The sequence below is a fragment of the Nothobranchius furzeri genome, chromosome 11 (genome assembly GCF_043380555.1).
Source record: "Nothobranchius furzeri strain GRZ-AD chromosome 11, NfurGRZ-RIMD1, whole genome shotgun sequence".
Taxonomy (NCBI): domain Eukaryota; kingdom Metazoa; phylum Chordata; class Actinopteri; order Cyprinodontiformes; family Nothobranchiidae; genus Nothobranchius; species Nothobranchius furzeri.
Window position 1 is genome coordinate 55,745,114 of NC_091751.1, and position 26,378 is coordinate 55,771,491.

The 26,378-nt window shown below is 40.8% G+C and overlaps 1 protein-coding gene across 1 annotated transcript; it reads right to left on the reverse strand.

Moving 5' to 3' along the window:
• Positions 1-218: 218 nt before the first annotated feature.
• On the reverse strand, positions 219-17,862 carry LOC107384027 (cullin-3). Its single transcript, XM_015957023.3, has 16 exons — positions 17,613-17,862; positions 16,789-16,986; positions 16,575-16,688; positions 10,746-10,906; positions 10,545-10,659; positions 10,228-10,456; positions 9,997-10,142; positions 9,717-9,893; positions 9,427-9,597; positions 8,829-8,936; positions 8,507-8,631; positions 5,366-5,462; positions 5,158-5,292; positions 4,416-4,602; positions 4,067-4,212; positions 219-788 (listed from the first exon to the last, which is right to left on the reverse strand). Exons 1-16 carry the CDS (start codon positions 17,670-17,672, stop codon positions 657-659), a joined length of 2,301 nt encoding a protein of 766 aa, XP_015812509.1. The 5' UTR covers positions 17,673-17,862; the 3' UTR covers positions 219-656.
• Positions 17,863-26,378: the final 8,516 nt, after the last annotated feature.

Consider the following 26,378-nt stretch of genomic DNA (forward strand, 5'->3'; position numbering starts at 1 on the left):
TTTAGCTTATGATGCGTTCAAAGACAAATTGGAAATTCCATTTTCTAGAGCTAGAAAAAGAAATGCTACATACCGATTAACCCCTTGTACTAAGGTATACAAAGAACTGAGAACAAGAGTGTAATTTTTTGAGGGTGAAAGTTAAAGTTGGAAGGAAATATGAAAGATGCTGCTGGATGATGCTCCAACATCTAAACTCAACTCTTTCACAGACTAGATAAACAATACTCACCTTTATTTTGCAACAATGCACATTTTTTCCAGTTTTTAATAACTTTATTTATACAGTACTGAAACAAAAACAACCAAAAAAAAAAAAAATAGAACGTGGTGCATTCACATTTTCCCAAGGGATTCTTTGCAAGTTCAATCTCTACAAGGGTAAAACAGTGAAAAGCTTGAAGCTGGATCTGTCCATGTAAAAACTCACAGGGAACAGGAAGACTGGGCCCGATTTAAAAATCATCTACAACATCTGATGGATTTTTCTGTCTGCGTTAAGATTTTATTTTCCATTTATGAAGGTTTTACTGTATCTTTGAAAGAGACGATGAATTAAGATCCCAGTCATTGTCTGTAAAATAAACGTAGTCCATGCGTAACAACCGTCCAAAGCCAACTATCCCATCCAGCTTCCTTCTACTCTAGTTTGTCTTTTATGCAACGTAGGTGTACACTTTACGGTCTTCTGGTGTTCTTGCCAAGTATTCTCTTTCTATTAGTCCTTCTATGCGCTTTTTGATTACCACAGGGCTGGGAAGAAAACGGGCCCGGAGCTGCTGAGTCACCTGGGACACAAAATGAGAGAAGAAAAGGTGTAATTTAACATTAAAAGCTGTCAGTTTGGACATAGAGGGAAGATTTCTTAAGACAGTAATTTAAAAATGTCTCAAATTGGATTTGTTCTTGGAAAAAAACTTAAATCTTACTTTGCTAATCATAAATTCACACTAGATCTCATTTGCATGAGTTTTTTGCAGCACTATTAAGAAAAAACTAAAGTCACACAATATCGATGTGACAATTACATTTTTGCTTGGAATTTGAGGATTTCATAATTTCAGAAAGCAAATAAATAAAAAAAAAATGCTATTTTTCATGACCCTGAATTGAGCATCAGTCACTTTAAACTGCCAGTCAGTAACTGACTGACCCCTAACCGATCAAAGCAAATGATCACTGAATATAAACACCATGAAGTCCAGAAAACTGACAATTCATGACATTCTTGGAAATTAGGGCTGCAACAAACGATTATTTGGATAATTGATTAATCGGATGGGGTCTCGACACGATTAATCGATTAATCGGATTACATGGGGAAATTTTTAAAAACTGCTAGGGAAACGTTATTTCTCTCCTTCCTTCACTTTATTTAACACAACATTCTTAGAAAACAGTTCAATAGCAGAAAAACAACATGCCATCACCTAAATTGTCTTATAAGGTGTATAGACAGAGACCCTAAGCTACATCTATCTGTGACCTAAAATGCTTGGTCCAAGTTTAACAGCTTAAGGGCAATTCTCATGTGTTTTGTTTGATCTCATCTGTTGACATTTATTTTAAATGTAATTAAACATAGGCTGTGAATTAATCAAAATTGATCACTATTTCCAAAAATGACTGAAAAAATACCAAATAAAGCAAAAGTAAATGAATGCCATCCTCCTTGCGATGATGCCCTGGGCAACTGCCATAAAGTCACATCAAGAAATGCTGCTGATCATTCCAATGATCCCAAATAGACTCACATTAGGCCACATGAAAGCAACTGAACCCAAAAATATATTAACCAGTATATAACTGCACTCTCACACAACACGCCTGCAGCAACAGTTAGGACTCCTCCCTCCCTTTTAAAAGCGTTTTTGCTTCTGAGGACATTGTGGTTGTAAAGCCACACGCTAGTAGTCTGGCCCCGGTGTGATCAACCAGCTTCTGCGGGAATGTGACGGCGGAACCAGGGCCAGATTAACACTTTGTTGTACCCTGGGCAACAATATTCAAGGGCTCCATCATCACGACCCAAGGATCACCATAATGTGGTCACATACAGAATATTTTACTGTAATATGCAGTAAATATACTCAATACTTGAATGCCTGACAACACGTAACCTGCCCAGAGTAACCTTTGACCCACCTCGTGTGGACTGACCAATGAGGAGAGGGTCTTAACTTGAGGCCCTCTCTTCATTGGTCAGTCTGCATGAGACTGACTCTCAACTGACGTTCAGTCATAGGCAGCGAAGCGTCTCTGTGCAGTGCAAAAGCCCGGGTGGACAGTTTGTTTAATGTAGGGTGATCATATTTCCATTTCCAAACAAGAGGACAGGGGATCTGTGCCTATGACGTCACACTATGGCAACGCCACACAAACCATGTTGGGACCCATTTTTTGTAAGAACTAAATTAATATCAGATTCTGACAATTAAAGGGCTCTAAAACAATTCATATGTAAATATTTTGCATATTTAATGCAAAATCTAATTTTTCTGCTTTAGTGCTGCAACAAGGTTTTATTAATAATAAATTATTATACCTTTTGTTTTACTACAGCATCGGTAAGCTTCCTGTGCACAGATTATTAAGGATGCTTGTTTCAGCTGTGAGATTAGACAATAGGATCAATGAAAAAATAAGTTGTCACACACTCCATGGAAACTTTCAGAGAATCCACAAATGGTGGCTTTCACATGGTTTTGTTACTTTTAAAAAGTTTAGAAAAGCAGCAGATGAGACAGCATGTCTGATAATTTAGTTTTTCATCTGATAATATTAGAAGCAGAATCAGAATCAGAAAAGGTTTATTGCCATTGTCAATGAACAAGCAGTTCACAAACTAGGAACTTGTTTCGGTACTAATGTGCCACATATAACATGAATAATAAATTTCAGAAATAGAATAAGTAGAATAAAATATAATAAAACTAGCATAAAACATTCAGCTATAAAAAGGCAGGTAGTGGTAACATGGCCGATAACGTGACGTAGTGTCACGTTCATGTCACATATGACACTACATGTCAGTAATGTCTGAGGGGCTTTTATAAACACCGTATAACTAACACTACTGGAGAGGGTATGAACTACACAGAGGCTTCTGGGGAGCCCAGTTATGGGGGGGGGGGCATTTTGCTTTGGCCCCCAAAATGTCTTGAAACGGCCCTGGGTGTGTGACTGAGTTTTGAAGGTGATCTGAATTGTATCAGATGTATAAATATAACATGTGTATAACTTATTGTTTTATACTGGTAAAAACGTGTAGTGGAGATAAATCTACCTACATTTTACTTTTCAACACTTTGTTTTGTTTTCTTGTTTTTATTTAACTATTTTCCTGTCCTGTCTGTCTCTCATCTTCCTGCATCTCCTCTTAATTCTCCAGAAAATCTGTTGCCTGGATTCTTACCTTTTTCACCTCATCAGTTACTTTTGAGCAGATCAAAGGGATCTCCTGACCACACAGCGGAGAGCGCGTTTTCGATGCTGCGTGAGGTGACATCACCACAGCACAGGTGATGAGCTCCGCAGTAGCGCGCTTCAGGCACAAATAAGACAGAAAGTAGACAACATGTGCGGACATGAACGATCGTGTGCTAATTATGGTTTTTTGGTTGAACCACTTTGAGAATGGACCGTGCGCTGGAAGCAGCTGCCTGGATCGCTGCACAACAATGCGGAACCGGTTCGCAGCAGCGCAAGTCTGCTGGCTCTCCCTCGCGCTGATCTGCCGGTACCGGCTCTCCCTCGCGCTGATCTGCCGGTACCGGCTCTCCCTCGCGCTGATCTGCCGGCTCTCCCTCCCGCTGATCTGTGGGCTCTCCCTCGCGCTGATCTGCGGCTCACACTCGCGCTGATCGGCTCTCCCTCGCGCTGATCTGACTTGCTCTGGTCTGCGCGCAATGGCGGGCGGGAAGGGGGGGCGCTTTTGGAAGAGTTGTGCGACACAACGAATCGATGACGCAATTCGTTGCCAACGCTTTTAGTAATCGATTTTCATCGAATTTATCGATTCGTTGTTGCAGCCCTATTGGAAATAATTTTCACGTTTGCGGTTTACCTCTGCTACCAGGACGTTGTGCTGCATCTTCTTTCTTGACTTCATGATTCGAACAATGGCCGCCTCGATCTCATGCTTCCTGTCATCATCCACCTTCTGCCGGGTCTCTTTCCTTTCAGGGTCAGATTCCCCTTGTTTAGCAGCAACTATTAAAAACAAATTGTAGAAAAACGATGAAGAAACTCAGAAAACCATCTCAAACTCTGTCACGCAGATTCAGTAACTTTTAGAGAGAACGAGTGGAAAAGATCAAATCTGATGCAGTGATTAAAATCTATAAATAATGTTCCAACAAACTTGACACACAGCGCAGTGAACAGAACTTGACCCAGAGGTGAGTTTTGCTCACCTGTCTGTATTTTGACTCTGTGCAGCTTGGATGTAAACTGATCATTGACTGTAAACACGTGGCCGTTCTCTATCTCCTTGGACTTTGGCTCCTTCGTTAGAACTCGCTGTGTGGGTTTCCCACAGGCCAGAGACTGCAACGCTCGCACCAGCTCCCTCTCAGGGATATCCGTCTCCTGCTGAATCTCCTACAGAATGTGACCAAAAAAATAAACAATAAAAAAAGGCAGAAGGAGCATGATTGCATTCTCTTAATCAAATAGTTTTCAGTCTGCAGTGCTCAGGGGGTCATTCATAAATAAATGAACTTGTGACATTCATGAGCAGCAAAGTCTTTTTGAAACACGTGGGTAGCAGTGGGTGGTCTGTGTTGAACTAAACTAAAAAACTACTGTAGCTAAAGCTGCAGGAAGTGAGTTAATGCTGGATCTGATACGAGTAAAATCAGTTTGTTGCCAACAGAGAGAAACAGCAGCAAACTGATCAGGGTGCATACTGACCCCTGTCTGCCACCAGTGGCCGCTTTCACAATGACACAGCAAAAAAATAAACCTGTTTAAAAATAGTTGCAGTTCAAGTTTTGACGTTGGAATTAAATCTGCAGCTGAAGTTTGGTGTTACACTCCAGCAAACAATCTCAGGTTTTGTGGAATTCATTCCTTCATGAATCGGGTCAACAAACGGGACCCTGGTGATCATTACGTTGTGGCCAATCGCGATTAACTGTTGAATTGTGCTCCCACCTCAAAAGTGCACTTTTCTCTGTTGTTGAAGAGCATGAGGATGGTCATCTGGAAGGTGGAGACCTGCAGGATGTGCTTTCGGGTGTTTGAACCTGTAACCTGGGCTCCACCTACACCCACCTCCGAGCCATCCTCCTGCAGAAAAAAAGGGAAACAAATGATGAGTCTCTAAAGTTAAAATTAAAGCTTCACTAAATAGTTTGTTTACCTTTTTAATAGTTCCATAGAAAGTTGCATTTAGGTCCGCCCCACCCATGTGGTGTTGCAGTGTGAGCTGTCTTCCACTGTGCTTGGCGAGGTAAAACCTGCAAAAATAAAAGCAAACATACTTTTTCAGTAAATACTCACCACATGATTACGTTGACGCCCCATTGGGCGCTGCAGAGTGTAAACAGCGTCGCCGCCACATTGGGTCGGTTCCTCACTCTCCAAACCCAACTGGAGCCAATGCAGGGTGAGCAACTCTTCCTGTTTTTATGCAGTCTACAGTTGCAACGACTAGCACACTAATGAACACAGATCACGTGACTTTTCTAGCCTACCTGTTGGGATTTTATATTTTTATTGATTTTATGCATAATTTAGTTATCATGGCATACCTGATATTGTGAAAAACCTTAATAAAATGTGTTTTTTAGTTGGATTAACAACTTCCTCGGTAGAAATAAATGCACTGGGGTGAATGGGAACTCATCCAAGATGGCAACTAGGGCTGCAACAAACGATTATTTGGATAATCGATTAATCGGATGGGGTCTCGACACGATTAATCGGATTACATGGGGAAATTTTTAAAAACTGCTAGGGAAACGTTATTTCTCTCCTTCCTTCACTTTATTTAACACAACATTATTAGAAAACAGTTCAATAGCAGAAAAACAACATGCCATCACCTAAATTGTCTTATAAGGTGTATAGACAGAGACCCTAAGCTACATCTATCTGTGATCTAAAATGCTTGGTCCAAGTTAAACAGCTTAAGGGCAATTCTCATCTGTTTTGTTTGATCTCATCTGTTAATATTTATTTTAAATGTAATTAAACATAGGCTGTGAATTAATCAAAATTGATCACTATTTCCAAAACTGACTGAAAAAATACCAAATAAAACAAAAGTAAATGAATGCCATCCTCCTTGCGATGATGCCCTGGGCAACTGCCATAAAGTCACATCAAGAAATGCTGCTGATCATTCCAATGATCCCAAATAGACTCACATTAGGCCACATGAAAGCAACTGAACCCAAAAATATATTAACCAGTATATAACTGCACTCTCACACAACACGCCTGCAGCAACAGTTAGGACTCCTCCCTCCCTTTTAAAAGCGTTTTTGCTTCTGAGGACATTGTGGTTGTAAAACCACATGCTAGTAGTCTGGCCCCGGTGTGATCAACCAGCTTCTGTGGGAATGTGACGGCGGAACCAGGGCCAGATTAACACTTTGTTGTACCCTGGGCAACAATATTCAAGGGCTCCATCATCACGACCCAAGGATCACCATAATGTGGTCACATACAGAATATTTTACTGTAATATGCAGTAAATATACTCAATACTTGAATGCCTGACAACACGTAACCTGCCCAGAGTAACCTTTGACCCACCTCGTGTGGACTGACCAATGAGGAGAGGGTCTTAACTTGAGGCCCTCTCTTCATTGGTCAGTCTGCATGAGACTGACTCTCAACTGACATTCAGTCGTAGGCAGCGAAGCGTCTCTGTGCAGCGCAAAAGCCCGGGTGGACAGTTTGTTTAATGTAGGGTGATCATATTTAATATAGGGTGATCATATTTCCATTTCCAAACAAGAGGACAGGGGATCTGTGCCTATGACGTCACACTATGGCAACGCCACACAAACCATGTTGGGACCCATTTTTTGTAAGAACTAAATTAATATCAGATTCTGCCAATTAAAGGGCTCTAAAACTATTCATATGTAAATATTTTGCATATTTAATGCAAAATCTAATTTTTCTGCTTTAGTGCTGCAACAAGGTTTTATTAATAATAAATTATTATACCTTTTGTTTTACTACAGCATCGGTAAGCTTCCTGTGCACAGATAATTAAGGATGCTTGTTTCAGCTGTGAGATTAGACGATAGGATCAATGAAAAAATAAGTCGTCACACACTCCATGGAAACTTTCAGAGAATCCACAAATAGTGGCTTTCAAATGGTTTTGTTACTTTTTGCAAGTTTTTAAAAGAAGCAGATGAGACAGCATGTCTGATAATTTAGTTTTTCATCTGATAATATTAGAACATGTCAGTAATGTCTGAGGGGCTTTTATAAACACTGTATAACTAACACTCCTGGAGAGGGCATGAATTACACAGAGGCTTCTGGGGAGCCCAGTTAGGGGGGGGGGGGGGGGGGCATTTTGCCTTGGCCCCCAAAATGTCTTGAAACGGCCCTGGGTGTGTGACTGAGTTTTGAAGGTGATCTGAATTGTATCAGATGTATAAATATGACATGTGTATAACTTATTGTTTTTTACTGGTAAAAACGTGTCGTGGAGATAAATCTACCTACATTTGACTTTTCAACACTTTGTTTTGTTTTCTTGTTTTTATTTAACTATTTTCCTGTCCTGTCTGTCTCTCATCTTCCTGCATCTCCTCATAATTCTCCAGAAAATCTGTTGCCTGGATTCTTACCTTTTCACCTCATCAGTTACTTTTGAGCAGATCAAAGGGATCTCCTGACTGAAAAGCGCAGAGCGCGTTTTCGATGCTGCGTGAGGTGACATCACCACAGCACAGGTGATGAGCTCCGCAGTAGCGAGCTTCAGGCACAAATAAGACAGAAAATAGAGAACATGTGCGGACATGAACGATCGTGTGCTAATTATAGTTTTTTGGTTGCGCCACTTTGAGAATGGACCGTGCGCTGGAAGCAGCTGCCTGGATCGCTGCGCGACAATGCGGAACCGGTTCGCAGCAGCGCAAGTCTGCCGGCTCTCCCTCGCGCTGATCTGCCGGTACTGGCTCTCCCTCACGCTGATCTGCCGGCTCTCCCTCGCGCTGATCTGCGGCTCTCCCTCGCGCTGATCTGCCGGCTCTCCCTCGCGCTGATCTGACTTGCTCTGGTCTGCGCGCAACGGCGGGCGGGAAGGGGGGGGGCGCTTTTGGAAGAGTTGTGCGACACAACGAATCGATGACGCAATTCGTTGCCAACGCTTTTAGTAATCGATTTTCATCGAATTTATCGATTCGTTGTTGCAGCCCTAATGGCAACCCGCAGTTACACCAGCTCCAATAGGCAGCGCCAGTCCATGTTGTGTCTAGGTATATAATGTCCATGGCAGCAACACCTTTTGTTATCTCGCTGAAAGCCTCACCTTCTGAAAACTTCAAAGGCGTGCCTAGGAGCAGGGGGGATGGTGCATTTTGGTGTTGCAGACTGTGTAGGCCAGTAACCAGTAGTGAGGACTCTTACTGTGAGGTCCACACCACTTAGAGACGCCTGAAAGAAAAACATGTTTGTGATTTCTGCCATGCCATAAAATGCTATTGTGATAAACATGGACTCAGGCTAACACCACCAGCTGTTCTTTGTTCCAAGCTTTATTTTGTTTTAAAGCAACCGAACAATTATAGTATAAAACTGGACAGGCTGAATGTCACCCCCCCCCCCCCCCCCCCCACTGCCGTCTGTCTCACCGATGTGGTTTGTATGTGCTGTCTGAACTCATCCATAGTGGTGTTGGAGATGCTCATGTCTCTGAACATCCCTTCCAGTTTCGAGGTGAACTGACAGCCACATTCCGTCTGTGAGGGAGAAAGACACCGAAAACAGAGATTTAGACTAGAATGAGCCTACGATAAAGAAATATCTAGATTTAAACTAGGGATGGACAATATATCGGCATCAATATCGGCCGATGTTAATAATTTTTTACATATCGAAATCGGTTCGATAAATTAAACCGGGTCGATATTAACAACCGATATTTTTGTCATCTTATCTCCATTTGTTTGCCTGTTTCAGAGGGTGAGGGGGTTGATGTGTAATTGTTTAGTCATGTGAACAGTGAATGAAATCATCTCAGAACCATACATGTGTGTGTTGTGTGTACATAATGTAAATTCAGCTTTAACAATTTTCATTCTATACAAAATCTGCTGATTTTAGAAGCATCAATGTCAGTATATCGGTATCTGCAGATATCGGTTACCGGCCATAACAGTGATCTTAATATCGGTCCAAAAATTTCATATCGGTGCATCAGTAATTTAAACCCTTTTAAAATTCCCTTACCTTTAGCTTAGAGATCATGTTCTTCTCCGAATCATCTGAGACGCTCTTGTTGCTGAGGAGTCGGCGGCCAAGATGCTGTTTGTAATATCTTTCAAAGACGTCCTTCTCTTGCATGAACCGGAACAACACCATGGCTTTGTCGAGAATCGACTCCACCTCCTGTTCCGTCAACTGCTCAAACAAAACAGACGGGAAAGAGACTTTAATCTTGAATCAAGTAAAACCAAAAATAACTAAGTTTGTGTGTGTGTGTGCGCGCGTGTGTGAGAGAGAGAGATAAAGTCTCATACCCCTTTCACTCCCTTCTTGAGCTTGTCATCAATGAAGAGGGACAGGTATTCTGGTGAGCGGGAGTTGAGGTTGAGAAAATACTCAAAGTCTCCAGCTATGGTTTGTTTAAAGAGTCTGTCATTGTTGAAAGACTCGAGGAGGAAATGATCAAATCGAGTCTTCAAATCCAGCAGACCCTGATGAAAAAACAGCAAAAAGGTGACACAACTGTAAGCAGATTTCCTGTTGAAGAAAATCTTCAAACGGTTTGTTTTTACGGACGCTGGACTACGGATGTACCTGAATGTAGTCAACGGGGTTCTTGCCCTCTCCCTCTTCTGACACCAGAGCTTTACCTTGTTCTCTCAAGTAGGCGCTCATACACTCACACATTGTTTTCAAGCCATTCGGTACACGACTGAACAGTTTGTACATGCACGCGAGGTCTGAGGGAGAAACAGAACATTACAAAATCACTTGCGTATTTAACTTAAATTGAGAATTTTACGATGATCATACAGTTTTTGTCACCTTCTGTCTTGCTGTTCTTGAGCATATGGACCAAGCCAGAATTCTCCATCTCCACAATGGTTTTCATGTGTTTAGAAATCAGCTCCCTTTCCACTACCTTGACGATGGGTTCTTCTGTAGACTTGTCCAGACAGTGCATAACTCGCTCAATCTCTTCATTGATTCTGGCCTCTACCTTCTTTATGTAGACACTGGCACTGTTTTCTGCAAGGAACTTTTGGCTCTCCATCTAAAAAGGTTCAATAGTGTACATCATTTCACTGAAAAGCTGTTCCAAGATGAAAAACAACAGGACCAAACGTTCATCATGAACTCACCTGGAAGAATTCAGCAGACATTTCTAAGAAAGGCCCCTCAAAGTCCTCCTCATACACAGACCTGCCATCCAGGCCAAGAATCATCAGCATCTGGCAGGCGTTTCTGATAGCACCCCTGATGTTGAAGGTGGATAGATAAAGATCAAGTCGCATAATTTAATGTCCTAAATAATCTCATAAATCTGACATATTTTTTCTAACCTGTCTACAACTTCGCCCTTCCGTTCTCGCGCAATCATGTCGAGCAGCGTTTGTCGTAGGTGGTCCCGGATGCATCCGTAACGCACCACCTGGTCTCTGAAGATGATGAGGCCGAGGTTGTATACATTCTCCACGTTGTTTTGCTGAACGTAAACTCTGTCCTAAATGAAGAAAATGTTACAAAATGTGTGAAAAATAAATAATTTAACTAAATTTGAACAAATAAATAAATACAAAAAATATAACAATGAAACGTTCTAAAAATACATTTTGTAGGTTAGACTGTAGAACAGTGGTTCTCAATCCTGGTCCTGGATGGCCGGCATCCAGCATGTTTCTATTGTTCCTCTGCTACAGCACGCTTGAGCCAGTGGATGAATCACCTGTGCTGCAGCTCATCAGGCTCTGCAGAAGCCTGTTAATCACCTGCTGATGGAAATCAGGTGTGTAGAAGCAGGGTTAAAGCCAAAACATGTTGGATACAGGTCCTCCAGGACAAGGATTGAGAACCACTGATGTAGGAAGACTAGGTGGAGCATCCATAAGTCGATGCAGGAGTGATTTTAGGGGTTGTTTCTACCCAAGTCACACATCACAGAGAGATGAAAATTTTGATTCCTAAATGCTTTTTCTTTTGATTTTTAAATAAAATTGTTCAAATTTAACTGAGGTCCCGATTACATTATCTATTGACCGACTGGTGATCAGTGACGCCAGTAACATGTTACTTAGTAGTCAAAAACGTTTCCAAATAAATACGTTTTCTTTTTTGATGATTAAAACCTCAAATGGGTGCCAATCAGCAAAGGAATGTCTGAATGTGGGGTGGGCAACTCTGGTCGTCAAGGGCCACTATCCAGCATGTTTTGGTTGTTTCCCTGTTCCAGCACACTTGATTTACCTGCTCAGCAGCTCACCGAGCTCTGCAGAAGACTGTTAATCAGCTGCTGATTAAAATCAGGTGTGTTGAAGCTGGATTGGCAAACCGGGATGGTGGACGGCAGGGTGTGTTCCAACTACAGGGGGATCACACTCCTGAGCCTCCCTGGTAGAGTAGGACCTGGCTGCAGGCATCAGCTGGCGTGTCACTGGAAGAACTTTCTAGCGAGAACAAGATGGCGTGTCATTACTTTTACTGGAAAATCGACGAGCGAAAGACCTCGGCCAGAAGTTGGTCTTTTTTGGCGGCCGCTTTTGTTTCAACCGTACTCGGCGGGTTTCAAAGAGGAAAGGTAAGGATGAAATTAACTAATTGTTGTAACCGTTCTTAGTGCTTAAATGTAGGCACTATAGCATTTAAAGCTTTACCTGAGAATTATTGCAAAGGCACCGCGTTTCATAGCAAATTGTATCAATATTAACACGCAGTCTTAAAACTAATGCAGGGAGTTCACAAGCCAACACAAAAGCTACATAAATAAAGCAATCAGCAATTGTAGCTTAGCTTTAACTTAGCCATTTGATTTTTCTGGTCTCCCTGTTTGTTAAAACAGTTAAAGTAATAATATTAACTTTATATATAATTTAGATATGATATAAAGACCACGACTTCTAATACTGACTTGAATGAAACATTATGAATACCCTTTTTTAAATTAAAAAGCGTAGATTTTCAGAAATTTATAAGTGGTTTCAATCATTAGTTTTCATACAGGCTAAAGTTAGCTTCCGATTCGGGAAATGGCTAAAGGGCTAATACACCCAATTTTTCTCGACTCTGACCATTTTTAATCTGCTCTAGCTCAAAAACTACAACACATACACTCTTCAAACCTGTTTTAGATTATTCTAGGCTCGTAGCAGAATGCATAAAACTGTTTGTGATGGGTGAAACTTCAAAAAAGACTTATGAATTTATTTTTCAGCATCTGGCCCACACTGGAACTGGTCCGGTGCACCCAAAAATAAATGTTTTTTTGGACAAGCTTAGCTTTCATATCTCTAAATATTTTTCAGTTATTGTGTGTGGTATTGTGCTGGGTCATTCAACTGTGGTTGCACAAATCAGGGGTCCTGCAACAGGTGCAATAACTTTGAAATAGTAGCCGCTTCTCTAATTAATGCCTCCCTTCTTCTGATTCTGTTTCAGAATAATTCTAACCTTTTAAAAAATAGATATGTTTTTCGACTGACTGCTTTGATCGGGTATGGTTTATGTAAATATTGCCGGATTTAAGCACATTTAGCTGCAAATCATTCAGGAGTTAGAGGCCTTAAATATAGATCTAAAATGAATATAGGACTTCTTCAAGTGACACAGACAAAACTCCTTACATGCGCGTGAATTCTTCATTTGCGAATAAGATGTATTTTTATCTATATTACAGGACAATCGAGGCTATGAAAAAAGGAACCCAAAATGGAACCCAGGCAATGATTTCAGATGGTGAAATAAAGGTAATGTTTAGGTATAATAAATTAAGATTCTAAAATTGGACATATGATAATGCAATCCATTGTTTTCTGTGGTAATGTTGCTTATTTTTAACTTGTCTTCTACTCAGACTTTGTACAAGGATCTCTGCAGCGGTAGAGTGAAGTCTGGCCGCATGCATCTGTGGCACAATCCAGGTGTCTCGCTTAAATTAAAAGCAAAAACTAAAGCCACTGATGTTCCACTTTGCTGATGCACAGGTAAATGTATACTGACTTACAATAAGCTGCATCACATTTATTTATCTGGATGCGTGGCCAGTGGGCCACTTGGGTCCATTGTCTAATGCTGAGAGGAATGTTTTGTTCATTTTTATGTTAACGTGTTTTATGGGTTGACGAGCTGATGGAGCGGACTGGTTCATGCTCGGGAATAGATAAACTAATAAAGAAGGGAGAGTTCCAGTTTCTGGACTTGGTGTTTGATGTCCTCGTTCCAGAGGTACAAAGCAGTCTTCAGCAGTGATTGGTATGCAAGTTACTTTTCGAAAACATTTGACAGTGTATGAATTTATCCTGCATGTTTTTCAGGTAACAAAAGTGTTGGAAAAATGGGAGGGGATGAATCGATATACAACTGAGAAAGCCTTGCTTCAGCAAATTCATTTGTACCCAAAATAAAATGGTTGTGAAATTAAGTGTTTCTTTGGTTTTATTGTCTTTCACTCAAAATAAATACCAACTAGCTAGTTATCAGCTGCAGTAGTTAAATTATTTTGCAATGAGCTGCTGTGATACACATATAGGACAGTGTTATGGATATTAAACTAATTTTTGTTGCTGGTGAGAGAGGAGTGTTGCTGAAATCTTTTCACTGCTTCTGGGAGTCCTGTACTTTAGCAATTGGTGCAGGTCAAAGTTCATCTTGGGCTTAACAATAAAGCTGAATTTAAGTAACTACTATTTTGTTTGCATATCTTGAAAAGACTTAGTTTAATGTGTTCTCGTTAATGTGTTCTCATTTTTTCCATATGTTTTTTATTCACTTTACAGCCTTTTATTGTTGTAATTATGATCATATTTATATATATAAAAATTCCCTGTCTGAAGGACAAAGGGATTTAATATTCAATTTTCATGCAACGTAGATAACAACGTTATTTAAAAGTTTGCCCAGATTTGAAGAGAAAAAAAAATCCAAAAGAAAAAGCTTTTTCCAGTAAGTTGTTTTAAAAAAAAACTACTTCCTGTGAAAGTAATTACTTCTGGTTAAGGTAATGACCCACCGTATACTTTTTCTCTTAGATATGTATATGTTTATGTACATATCGAAGAGAAAAACGACACGGTATGGTTTTTCTCGTCAAATCCAAACTACATCCGGCAAAGGTAATGACTTCCAGCGAAGGTAATGACCCGATGTCTTTTTCCGGTTACGTCATTTCCGGTCACGGCAAAGACGTCAGCTGATGTCTGCAGCCAGATGCTTGTGTCCTGGTAAGGTCTATTCAGGGGTTCTGGAGAGGAGGGTCCGTCAGATTGTCGAACCTCAGATTCAGGAGGAGCAAAGTGGTTTTCGTCCTGTCTGTGGAACACTGGACTAGCTCTATACCTTTAGGAGGGACCTGGGAGCTACGTGGGAGTGTCCCAACCAATCTACGTGTGTTTTGTACATTCCTCGGGAGGCCCTGTGGGGGGTACTCTGGGAGTATGGGGAACAGGCCCTCTGATATGGGCTGTTAGGTCCCTCTATGACAGGTGTCAAAGCTGGTGTACATTGCCAGCAGTAAGTTGGCATTGTTCCCAGTGAGATTCGGACTCCGCCAAGGCTGCCCTTTGTCACCAATTCTGTTCATAACTTTTATGGACAGGATTTCTAGATGCAGCCAAGGTGGTGAGGGGATCGGTTTTGGTGACCTAGGGATCAGGTCTCTGCTTTTTGCAGATAATGTGGTGCAGTTGGCTTCCTCATAATGTGATCTCCAGCTTTCGCTAAAGTGGTTAGCAGCAGAGTGTGAAGCAGCTGGGATGAGAATCAGCTTCTCTAAATCAGAGACCATGGTCTTGAGTCGGGAAAGGGTAGAATGACTTCTCAGGGTCGGGGACAAGGTCCTGTTCCAAGTGGAGGAATTTAGGTATCTCAGAGTCTTGTTCGTGTTTGATGAAAGGATGGAGCACAAGATCGATAGGCGGATTTTTGCTGTGTCTGCAGTGATGCAGGCGTTGTACCGATCTGTTGTGGTGGCAGAAGGTAACACTCTTGATTTACCGGTCAATTTATGTTCCAACTCTCCTCTACAGTTACGAGCTTTGGGTAGTGACTGAAAGAACGAGATCACGGATACAAACGGCTGAAATTAGTTTTCTCCGCAGGGTGGCTGGGCTCTCCCTTAGAGATAGGGTGAGAAGTTTGGTGATCCAAGAGGGGATTGGACTAGATCCGCTGGTCCTCCACATTGATAGGAGCCGGTTGAGGTGGCTTGGGCATCTGATAAGGATGCCTCTTAGACGCCTCCCTGGTGAGGTTTTCTGGGCACGCCCAACTGAGAGGAGTCCTACAGGAAGACCCAGGACACGGTGGAGGGACTATGTTTCTCATCTGGCCAGAGAACACCTTGGGATTCCCCCAGAGGAGCTGGCCCAAGTGGCTGGGGAGAAGGAAGTCTGGTCCTCTCTGCTTAGGCTACTGCCCCCGCGACCCGACTCCAGATAAGCAGACAAAGATGGATGGATTCATCCAGGAAAAAACAAAACAAGTTGGATAGCAGCTCCTGAGAACTGGAGGTGTCCACCCTTGGTCTAAATTGACCATTTTACTTTTCTTTTTTTTCATCTTGACTGAGCTTTCATAAAGATTTTTCATCACAGGCAACACAACAAGTAATGTATTAAACCTAAATCTAGGTTCCTAAGTCTAGTTACTGCTTTTAAAGTACAGGCTTCTGATGATTCTGCAAAAGCAAACTGAAAAACAGAAAAGTAGCAATCAGGTTTGAAGCAGAACAGAAAAGAGGAATGAGTTGAACAAAAATATCCCAGCACAGCTCTGCATTCTCTTTACAGACTGTGCTTGTGTTAAAGCGTAAACATGAGCTTATCTCAGGGGCTCAATCACTCTCATACAATTTCTCAAACACTTTGTACTGCTGTTGGCTAAGGTGAAAAAACTAGTGCTGCCAGGTTTCCTATGAAACAGGCGTGAAAACAAAGTCTTATTGTTTGAGCCCCCAAAAAATAAGAAAACAACAAAGTCCAGAAGAGGGCACAAGGGAACGATAGCCAGAGGTGAGAACAAAGGCAGTTTCTTAACATAAATAGGTAAACAAAGAAACAAAAATATGATTTGCTATGTGATAAAGAAAAGAAAATTCACTTTTGCCACAAATAACAAAATAAACAAGTGCTGATGAACGTTGTTTCAGATCTGTAACAAATAACACAAACCAAAACACCTACCATGTACATGAGAATGTCTCGGATCATAACCATAGCAGTTTGATGGTCATTCCAAGCCTGATTTAGTGTTTGCAGAAAATTATTATTTAGGGAGTTTAGAACATCTTCTCGCACCTGAAGGCATAGAAAGCAAAATTTAGTTCTCTCTTGTGAAACTAACAATCAGCAAATTATTTCCTAAAGATCGTAACTGAAGACGAAAACTCTGATTTACTTTGTTGATTAGGTGCTCAGTGACAACCTCCCTCAGGCCGGTGTAGAGCTTTTCTCCGTGTTTATGGAGGACCATGGTGTAGGCATTCCTGTATAGCTCCTCGAAGCTCAGTCCACTGTTGTTCTTTCTCTGAATCTCCTGGATGGCGTTCTTCAGAAGGTCCCAGATGTTATTCACATACTTCTCATCCATCGTCATCTGTACAACACGGGGAGAAGAAATCGTAATAGTTTAAAAATGTTTAACACTTTCTTGACAAACCTAATAATAAAGAACAGTTTTGGGAACAATAAAAAAAATCTCAACTACCAGCTCGGACTCACTCTGGCACCCATAGATTAACTTCCACCCCAAACTAAATGCAAAAAGATGCTCTGTAGGCTGGTTCTTATGGTAGATAATTTATAAATCCAGGTTCCCCAACAAGGATGTCAATGAAAACAACGGGTGACAACTAACCTGAGACACATCCTGTGAAGTCTCACTGTGGATTTAGCACGTAAAGCTATTTTAAATGGCAAATTTAGCACGAGCAGCCGAAAATGCTAAGGTTACTACTAAAACTTAGCAAACCCGAAGTCTGTCAACAGGCCAGCTACTTAACAAGCTTACACCAGTCAACACATGGAAAACGATACTGACATTATCAAATCACCGAACCACACCATTAAACTTAAGCAACATTCAAGCCTATTGTCCAGGTAGGTAGCAGCTTTACTTTGACGATGACGTTTTCTCGTGTGAGCAGCTAGTTAGCTGCTAGCACACAGATCTGTCATCCATCCGTGTGTCGTGTCTTCAACTAAATATTATTAAATACTTACAGGGAAGGCTCGTATCCTCATCTTGGTGTCCTTCTTGGTGCCGCCTTTGATGTTGGACATGATTACTTAGAACGACTTTCGTTACAAAGTTGACATAAAGACTACATGAAAGACAACAACTAGTTTGCTCTCTTCACCAGGAGAAAAACTGCAGGGCAACTCGGTGACCTCCTCAGTGGGGAGCAGGTCAGTCTTTGTAATGTTGTGCCAGTCGCTCCTCCGAGTATGTTTAGGCTAACGTTAGCTTGAACGCAGTGATGGCGGCCGATCTCCACTGCGCAAATCCGAAAATCTCGCGAGAGATGAAAAAGTCATAACACAGACAGGTGCATTCCGCAGGTTGGGTAATGTTTAAAGCTATTTACTATTTTACTAAAATAAATAGATTGTTAATTATTTCCAGTCTATTTTCCTAATAAGTACTAAACAAGGGAAGAGCCTTGTCGCTGTGTGTTGTGCTATTTGTTCCCCCTTTTGTCGGAGGGGCAATGCTGCTACGTGCTCCCGACAGGGGAGCACCTCGGCGCAACAAGGTTTCATTTCACATAATTAATCTCAGTCCATTTTAGCGCTAGTGCAGTTTTGAAAACACACTGTAGAGCTGAATACCATTCTACCTCGACGATGCAACCTGGAGTGGAGGAACAAAGTACCACGACAAGTCGGTGAGTCAGCTGTTCAGACTTTTTCAAAGAGTAAACATTAAAGAACACGGTCTGTGGGAAACTAATACGAAGAACTAAACAGAACACTTTTGGACGCATATGATGCAAATTATGACTATTATAGAAAAGGAATGCGATGTTTCACAATAACATGCTCTTTTTCTTTTGCATCAGTTTCTAAATTAGCATAATCTCCTCTTTCCAAGTGGATATTCTTCACTTCAGGCTACATGCTATTTTGGTAACAGTCACTCATTATTTATTTATTTATTTATTTGTTTACTGGCATGAAACTAACTGCTGACGTAACCCATTATCTCTGAATTTGTCAGAAAAAACCACGTGACATATAAGCATAAATTCTAGTCTGCAGCTGGCCTTCAGGTCAACTCAGATCTGATTCTTTAAAAAAGATTATTAGTAAATGAGAAAAAATAAAATACATACAATAAATAAGCTTTTTTGGCATAACTATGGTTAACAAAGTGGCATCTCAGCTTTTTTATTGCTTGTGTCCAACAACTAAACAGAACTGGAAATTTATTTACACATATTCTGTAATCATGCATGTGACGTGTGCACTTTACCCGTGATTGAACTTCCCCCCCCCCCCCACACACACACACACACACAGACTTCTATTCATTTAGTGACTCAACTATGCCTATGGGATTCTATTCCTTTCCCTAACCTAAACTAATTTAACTAAAAGTTAATTCACACCACGTTATCAAGTATCAGGGTGCTCCACATTGTGTGGACCAGCGAAATGTCCTCACAATGTGGAAATGTCCACACGATAGGTTAAAAGTCTAAATTTGTACACACAGAGAGAGAGAGAGAGAGAGAAAGCCACAGCAATCTCCTTTAAACTCAGACTAGCTCTCAGAATCTGCCTAAAATTCCATACTACTGATTACCAAAGTTGTATCTTATTATTTCATTTTAAAAGATTTTTCTACACACATAGAAATGTGCAGTCTAGTTGGATCTTGCTTTGCTGCTACTCTGCTGCACTCTTGTGTCCATAAAGAGGATCTTTTGCTTTCCCTGACGTTGGATGTGCTACTGCTAGTTCACCCATTTAATTATAGATTCACTAGGATGAATACAATAAAGTTTATCTCTCGCCAAACAGAATATTTACTAAGAAATCCCAATGTAACCACAGACACATTGCTTGGTGTGTGTGTGTGCGTGTGTGTGCGTGTGTGTGTGTGTGTGTGTGTGTGTGTGTGTGTGCGTGTGTGTGTGTGTGTCTGCTCTGTCTTCTCGATCCCCAGTGAGTCGTGGAGGATGGCTGCTTATACTGAGCCAGGATCCTCTGGAGGTTCCTTCCTGTTAAAAGGGAGTTTTCCTCTCCACTGTCGCTAAATGCTTGCTTAGTATGAGGATTGCTGTAAAGTGACTTGATGCAATTTGCTTGGTTCCTTATATAGGAAACATTTTTTCTGATTGGCTTAATGAACTGACCTGGATTGGAATGTTTATTATGTGAAGTGCCTTGAGATGACTCTTGTCGTGATTTGGCGCTATATAAATAAAATTTAATTGAATCTTAGGGATGCACCGATCAGGTTTTTTGCTGCCGATCACCGATACCGATATCAAAGATTGCTGATCACCGATACCGATCACCGATACCGATCACGTGGATTGGCCAGAAATTTTCTACAACATTATAATGAGTGCTACAAACTACATAATCTGGGAATAAAGGAAATGTAACCTACATCTAAAATGGTCTGTATTAAGGTTGTCACGGTGTGAAAATTTAACCTCACAGTTATTGTGACCAAAATTACCACGGTTTTCTGTATTATCGCGGTATTTTTTTTAAACATGCTACATTTTCACACAATTAAATAAACCATGTCAGGAAATATTGTCCTCAGTTTGTGTCTAAATTTAGCCTAAAATGTGTTATTTTGTAATTTTGTTGTTTATTTGTTTACATTTTTTCCCTTTAGTCTTTAAAATACCAATATTTGCCCATAACTTCTTATTTTATGTCTGTTTGATGTCATCATTTTAAAAATATTAGATCAGATGATACTCAGTACTCAAGTAGCCTTCTAATCAGATACTTTTTTTTTACCTTTACTTGACTAATAAACCCTATATCAGGAAAATATTGTCCTCGGTTTGTGTCCTTCCAGTGAGCTTTGCAGATGTGGGAAAATGTCATCAGGCAGTAATCATTGTTAAATTCATAATTATTCTCGGAGAGAGACCAACTCTTATCTGCCCCTGGGAGCCCCATAATGCATAGCATCATTTCAACATGGGGGTGTCCGTGACATGGTTTATATGCAGGTAGCGGCGCTGCGGCTGCTTTATATAGCGACTCGTTACATTCTCCCTCAACCCAAATCCTCGGATCACGCATTTTAGCTAAAACGCTAACGTTAGCTTGCCTTGCGTTGACTGTAGAGTTGTGGGTGATGGTCACGCAGATGTGTCATGAGATTTGAAGCGTTGCTGCCTTTCACAGACACTTTTTCTGCACATGCTGCAAACAAGATAGTCATCTTCTATAAACTCCCTTGGCATTCTTCAAATATCTAAAAGATGCCCGTACTTCCCACTTTGTCTTCTTTGAGGGATAATAAATGTCCTCCTGCGTGCTGCCGTCTCCTCCTTTGACCATAATTTCAGCTTTAGCTTCAAGAAAGTTTTGGTTGTAAACAACAAAGTGCGCATGTGCCGCCGGCAACTTCAGCAGATGATACGGTGGCTGGTAAGGGTCACCGCGCCTACACCGCAGCCACGGTAAACCCACCGAGATAATTTTTTTAAAAAAAACAAGACGATTATTATTATTGTCAACTTTTTTTTTTTACCGGGGTTTACCGCTACACTGGTTACCGTGACAACCCTACCTGATCGGTCTGCTTTGATCTGTTTTGAAAACTCCGATCAAAACTGATAGGGGCGCTATCGGCCGATTACGATTGAATGCTGATCCATCGGTGCATCCCTAAATCTTACTGGCAAAAAGAGAAGCGCTATAACCTCTGTTCGGGTGAAATGGTCAATTTCAGAACACCCGTGATGACCGCTTTGAATTAATTTACAAGTTGGAGGTATTGATGCTACCAGAGACCAAAATACCAATGAAGCAAAGAGCTCCCCTATTTTTATTAACACTGCATTAAGTGTGTTATTGGGGAAGTTGGCATTACAGCTGTTGTACATATAACCAAGCAAGTATATGTTCAGTTTGTGCTTACAGATTGTACAGCATCAAAATAAAAAGCATCTCTAAGTGCACCCAGTGGACAACCAGATGCATTGTATCATGTTACTTGTTTACTTGTCCTTTGTCTGTTCCACTGAGTAGTGTGTGAGCTGGTTATCTGCTCATAGCCACCCCTTCTGCAGCTGATATATGAATTACACATGCTGGACAGTTATAATCAGGAGCACAACCCTATATAGAAACAAATTATCCAATTGAAAGCAAAAATATATATATAAATGTATGGATTATTTTACCATGCCATACTCAAAATGTCCAGCAGGTGGCGTTATCTTCAATGTGAGTTTCACTAAATTAGGCCTTGTGTTGTTTACTTCAAGTGCAAGCACACAAAATCCCCCGTCAGCAAGGTAAACTCCCAAAGATGGAAGTATAAAATGGCACATTTGTAAGTGGAGAAGATTGATTTTTTATTTTTTATTTTTTGCAAGTGATTACAGAAGCAGAATTTAATATGCTGCGTTTGATTTCAGCTTCTTTCCTTGCTGGCACACGTGCTTTGCAAACATGACACCGGCAGGTTAGGACAAATGCAGCTCGCTTCAGAATCCTGCCTGCGCTCATCATTTTAGCCAAGCTGCTGTTGACCTGGCACCAACGCTACAAAACAGGACAAGTAATTTAATTTGCCATCACAGCCAACCTTGAAGCAGGGAATGTAGGCTACCAGAATCCCAATAGGGATGTTTGAAGATAATGTCCTGAGGGGGGCTGAGAGAGAAGGGTTGGCCTGCTCTGTTTGTAGTATCGCATGCAGATTCTTCACCTCTAAAGAACATATTTGCCCTTCAAGTTATAGCACACAGAAGTGGAAGAATAATTGTCTAATCTTCTTCATTTCAAATGTAATCTGACAATATTGTTTAGAATGTACAGTGCTGAGTAAAAGTATATTTTTTTAATGTTTTTGATCTATTTCAGATCAGTAAACAAATATCAATATTCATATCAGGACAAAAATTCAAATATAAAACAAAAATCCATCCAAATCACCTTTTTATCTTTGTTATTTGTCCAGTGAATGGAATAAACATAATTTAAAAAATAATTATCTGGCATATTAGAAAAATAAAGTTAGGTTTAGTTTCACCAGCCGCACCTGATGACCAACAGAGCTGTAGAATTAAAGTAGCTAGCAAATCTACAGAACAAGCTAGGTTTTGAATGCAAGCACGGTCTCAGAATACTCTCTCTCTCTCTCTCTCTCTCTCTCTCTTTCTCTCTCTCTCTCTCTCTCTCTCTCTCTCTCTCTCTCTCTCTCTCTCTCTCTCTCTCTCTCTCTCTCTCTCTCTCTCTCTCTCTCTCTCTCTGCCCCCCCCCCCCCCCCCCCCCGTATCTTCCCTGGATTTGCATCCACTGGAACCAGAAACCCACATTACCGGAGGAAACAACAGAGAACTAAACACCAGTCGCTGTTTTCTAGGTCCAGACAACTTTTGTTGTCCGTGACTTCAAATTGTGTTTATTTTTGGGTCTCTTGTAGTTTGTCATGAGGTTGAAGCGGTAGCAGCCGGCTGTTTCTCCTTCTCTGCAGTTCTCTGATATTATTGAGAGGAGAACCTCTCACACCAGTGGTGTTCTGTTGCTAAATACGCAAGTGCGTAATGAGTGGAGGAGGGAGGGAGGTGCGGCGGTTCAGCGAGAACAAGCCCCCACAATCCAGGGAATTGTATGAAGTCAGCACGGAAGTGGCAACATTTGCTGTTCCACCCTCATCTGCTAGGGACTGGCACCAGAAGTCAGCAAGTTCTCATAAATTTTATTAAGATTTTTGACATTTATTTCATCTTCACAATATATTTATAGCTGTACTGTTAGAACATTGTTAAGAGGCATGAAAAAAAAAGTTTTAAGCTAATTTGTTTTCCAAATTTGCCATTGCAGCTTAAAAACAGTCACTTCAATAGAACCTGTCTGACAAAACAAAGCAGGCTGAAAGATTTCAAAAAGCAACATATGCCCGATCGTAAATGTAAAATAACTCAGAGCGACATCTAAAGTACTGCAAGCATCATTTAGTTTTGCTCAAGGTTAATGATTTAACTCTAAGAGAAAAGCGAGGCAGGCACACCAAGGTAAACACCTCTGCTGACTAAAATTAACACAGTAGTGATCTCCTAGACCTCGGTAAACAAAAGTGGAACATTTTGGAAGGTTCAGGTCTCGTCACATCTGGTGTAAAATTAACACTAAGGTAGTGCGATGGTCTGGGGCTGCTTTGTTGCTTCAGTTCCTGAATGACCTCCTATTATTGGATTGACTCAGATCATCTTTGTCTGATGTTCAAATGGTTTGCTGATATGCAACTTTTCAATCAGACATAAAAACCTAAACTGAAGAAAAAATGTTTTAATTGTTTAAGTTAACATTAAAACCATTTTAGCATAGCAAGGTGATGATACATTTAATACCATTAGTTTTTGTCATTTTATTTTTCATGGCTTAAAACACACAAACAATGCATAGTATGCTGTTTGTCCTTCTGCACCAAATATTTAGCCTCAAAATGGAAGAGATAATGAATAAGGAGTAAACCTTTTTGTAGAAGCGAACAATTTCTAACATACTGGATCTAAGTCGACACTGGACTTATGTAAAAGCTACGTCATGTTTGACAGAATCCGTAACATCAGAAAACTACTTTTCCTGCCACTTAATTTTTACCAGTATCAGGAAGTATGTGACAAGAAATGCAGTTGGAGTTTTGTTGATAAGATTACAGACCTCAAGACCTTGCCGGAAGTAAAAAAAAAAAAGAGAGAAACAGACGTTGGCTGATAAGAAATCGCTTTAAGAGTAAGTGACTGTGCAGCCATTTTGTCACACTGACTCACCATTTCTCAAACAATGATGAAACTACATGAGAAGTTTAGATCAATGTGTTGCTCTTTCACGCAACACAAATGTTCTGTTAGTTTAGAATATGTCACTAATGTCTTGTGGGCAGACATATTCTCAGTCTAAATATCTAAATATGAAGCCCCTGACACTTAAGTTGTTTCGCAGAGCGTCGTGGTCACAGTCTTACGAAAACACACATTTAGTGGATACCACTCAGAAGGTTCTGCTTTTGAGATTCTTCTTTTTTTTTTTTTAGGAGGGGAAATGGTGCAAGTCTTCTGACAAAGCTGTCTGAATGAATGTTTTCAGTGCTTTGTGTCTGTTCTTCCAGGAAGCCAGTGTTTCAAACGGAGAGCTTTTAAATTTCCAACTACTTGCGTGGTCTGTAATGACATAGCTCATAACCGCAGCACCGTTTAACCGCCTGCATTACGACTTAGCAATCATAGTCTATGTTTATCTTTTCCCCTTTATTCTTTCTCCGTCGTTATCTTTTTTTTCCCCCCCTGAACAAATTTGTGTCTCTGACTGTCTCCTTCCATGCTTATCCTAGTTTCAGCAACGCTGCTCGAGACCAGCGACTGGAGAAAGTGTTTGTTGACTTTACGCTGCAGACTTGTGCTCTGTAGGGGAGCAGTATGTTATTTATGGCTCAAGACCTTACGTGATTGGCTGCGGTGCGGAGGGATGTAATTATGTGGGGCACTTATATGAATTACAATTGGTTCCATGTTGAGTTGCCTTGTTGCTTAGCTACTAAGTGACTGATTCCAACAGGTTTTCAAACAATTTTTCAAAGTCAGTCATGTAAGAAAAGTGTGACTCAGCACTGGCTAATGTCATAATTCAATACCAAGTTCACTCTTTTTTTCCCCCCAACACATTTGCAGTGGTTTTCAGTATAAATGCATGACTTGTGAGTCTGGCCCTCTGTTTCAGGAGCTGGACGTGAGCCAGAGGAGAGGTGAGAAGAAGGCGGCAGGATTTGGACATTTTGCTGTGTGGTGGGGTTGCTAATGCTGAGTTAGCTTCTACTAGCTGAAAAGTGCTCTGCTCACTCCTGGACGATAAATCATCAACTATCTTCCTCGTCATGAGCCAAGATGGGTGAGTCACTGGTTTATCTAATCTGAGCATTTCTCTGTCTATTTTCTGTCAGCGGCTAATTCGGTACACAGTGGTAGAGGACCGTTTTCACATTTAGCCTGTAGACACAGAGATTGACGATTTATATTTCAAGGATAACTAGTAAAAAAAAAAACGGTTTCTCAGTGAACTTGACCTTCAGTGAATTTATGATGTTGCCATATTGGTTGAAGGATATATGAGATATTTAAGAGGCTTTATTTGTATATTGTGGAGATTACAGCTCATCCGTCATTGAATGCTTCTGTAAAAAAAGAATGTTTGAAATGCCTCACAGAGCTGTGTTATGAAAATAAGTTCGAGTTCCGTAAAAAATAATTACAAAACTCTGAATTTCTGACGGAACTGATTTATGCACATTTAATTAAGCCAACACTTTTGGGATGTGTTGGAACATTGTCTATGTGCAGCCAACAACAGTAACTGTTTGATGCAATCATATCCATTTGGACCAGAACTTCTTACACCTTCTTACAACTTGTTGAATCTATGCTACAAATAATTAAAGGTGCAATAAGTAAAAATTACATCCTGTTGTCAAATTTAGGTACTGCAGTCCAGGTATCAAAACTAAAGAGTCTGCTCTCATGGGTGTTGCCAGTTACGGATCACTCCGAAGACGATAAATGCATTTTACTGTAATGCTGGTAACTGAAAAAGGTGGCGTGCAATATCTTTAGAGCCGACTATTTTGTTTCTAATTCACTGTTAGCATTGTTAGCTCAATGTTAGTCTCTAGCCTTCTTTACACAGCATTAGAGTTGTTGTAGAGATGTTGTGGATTCTTAGGTTTACATAAAATGGTATCAGGGCCGCTCCTTTTACTGGCTTTCATTCGCTCCACGACGCTGC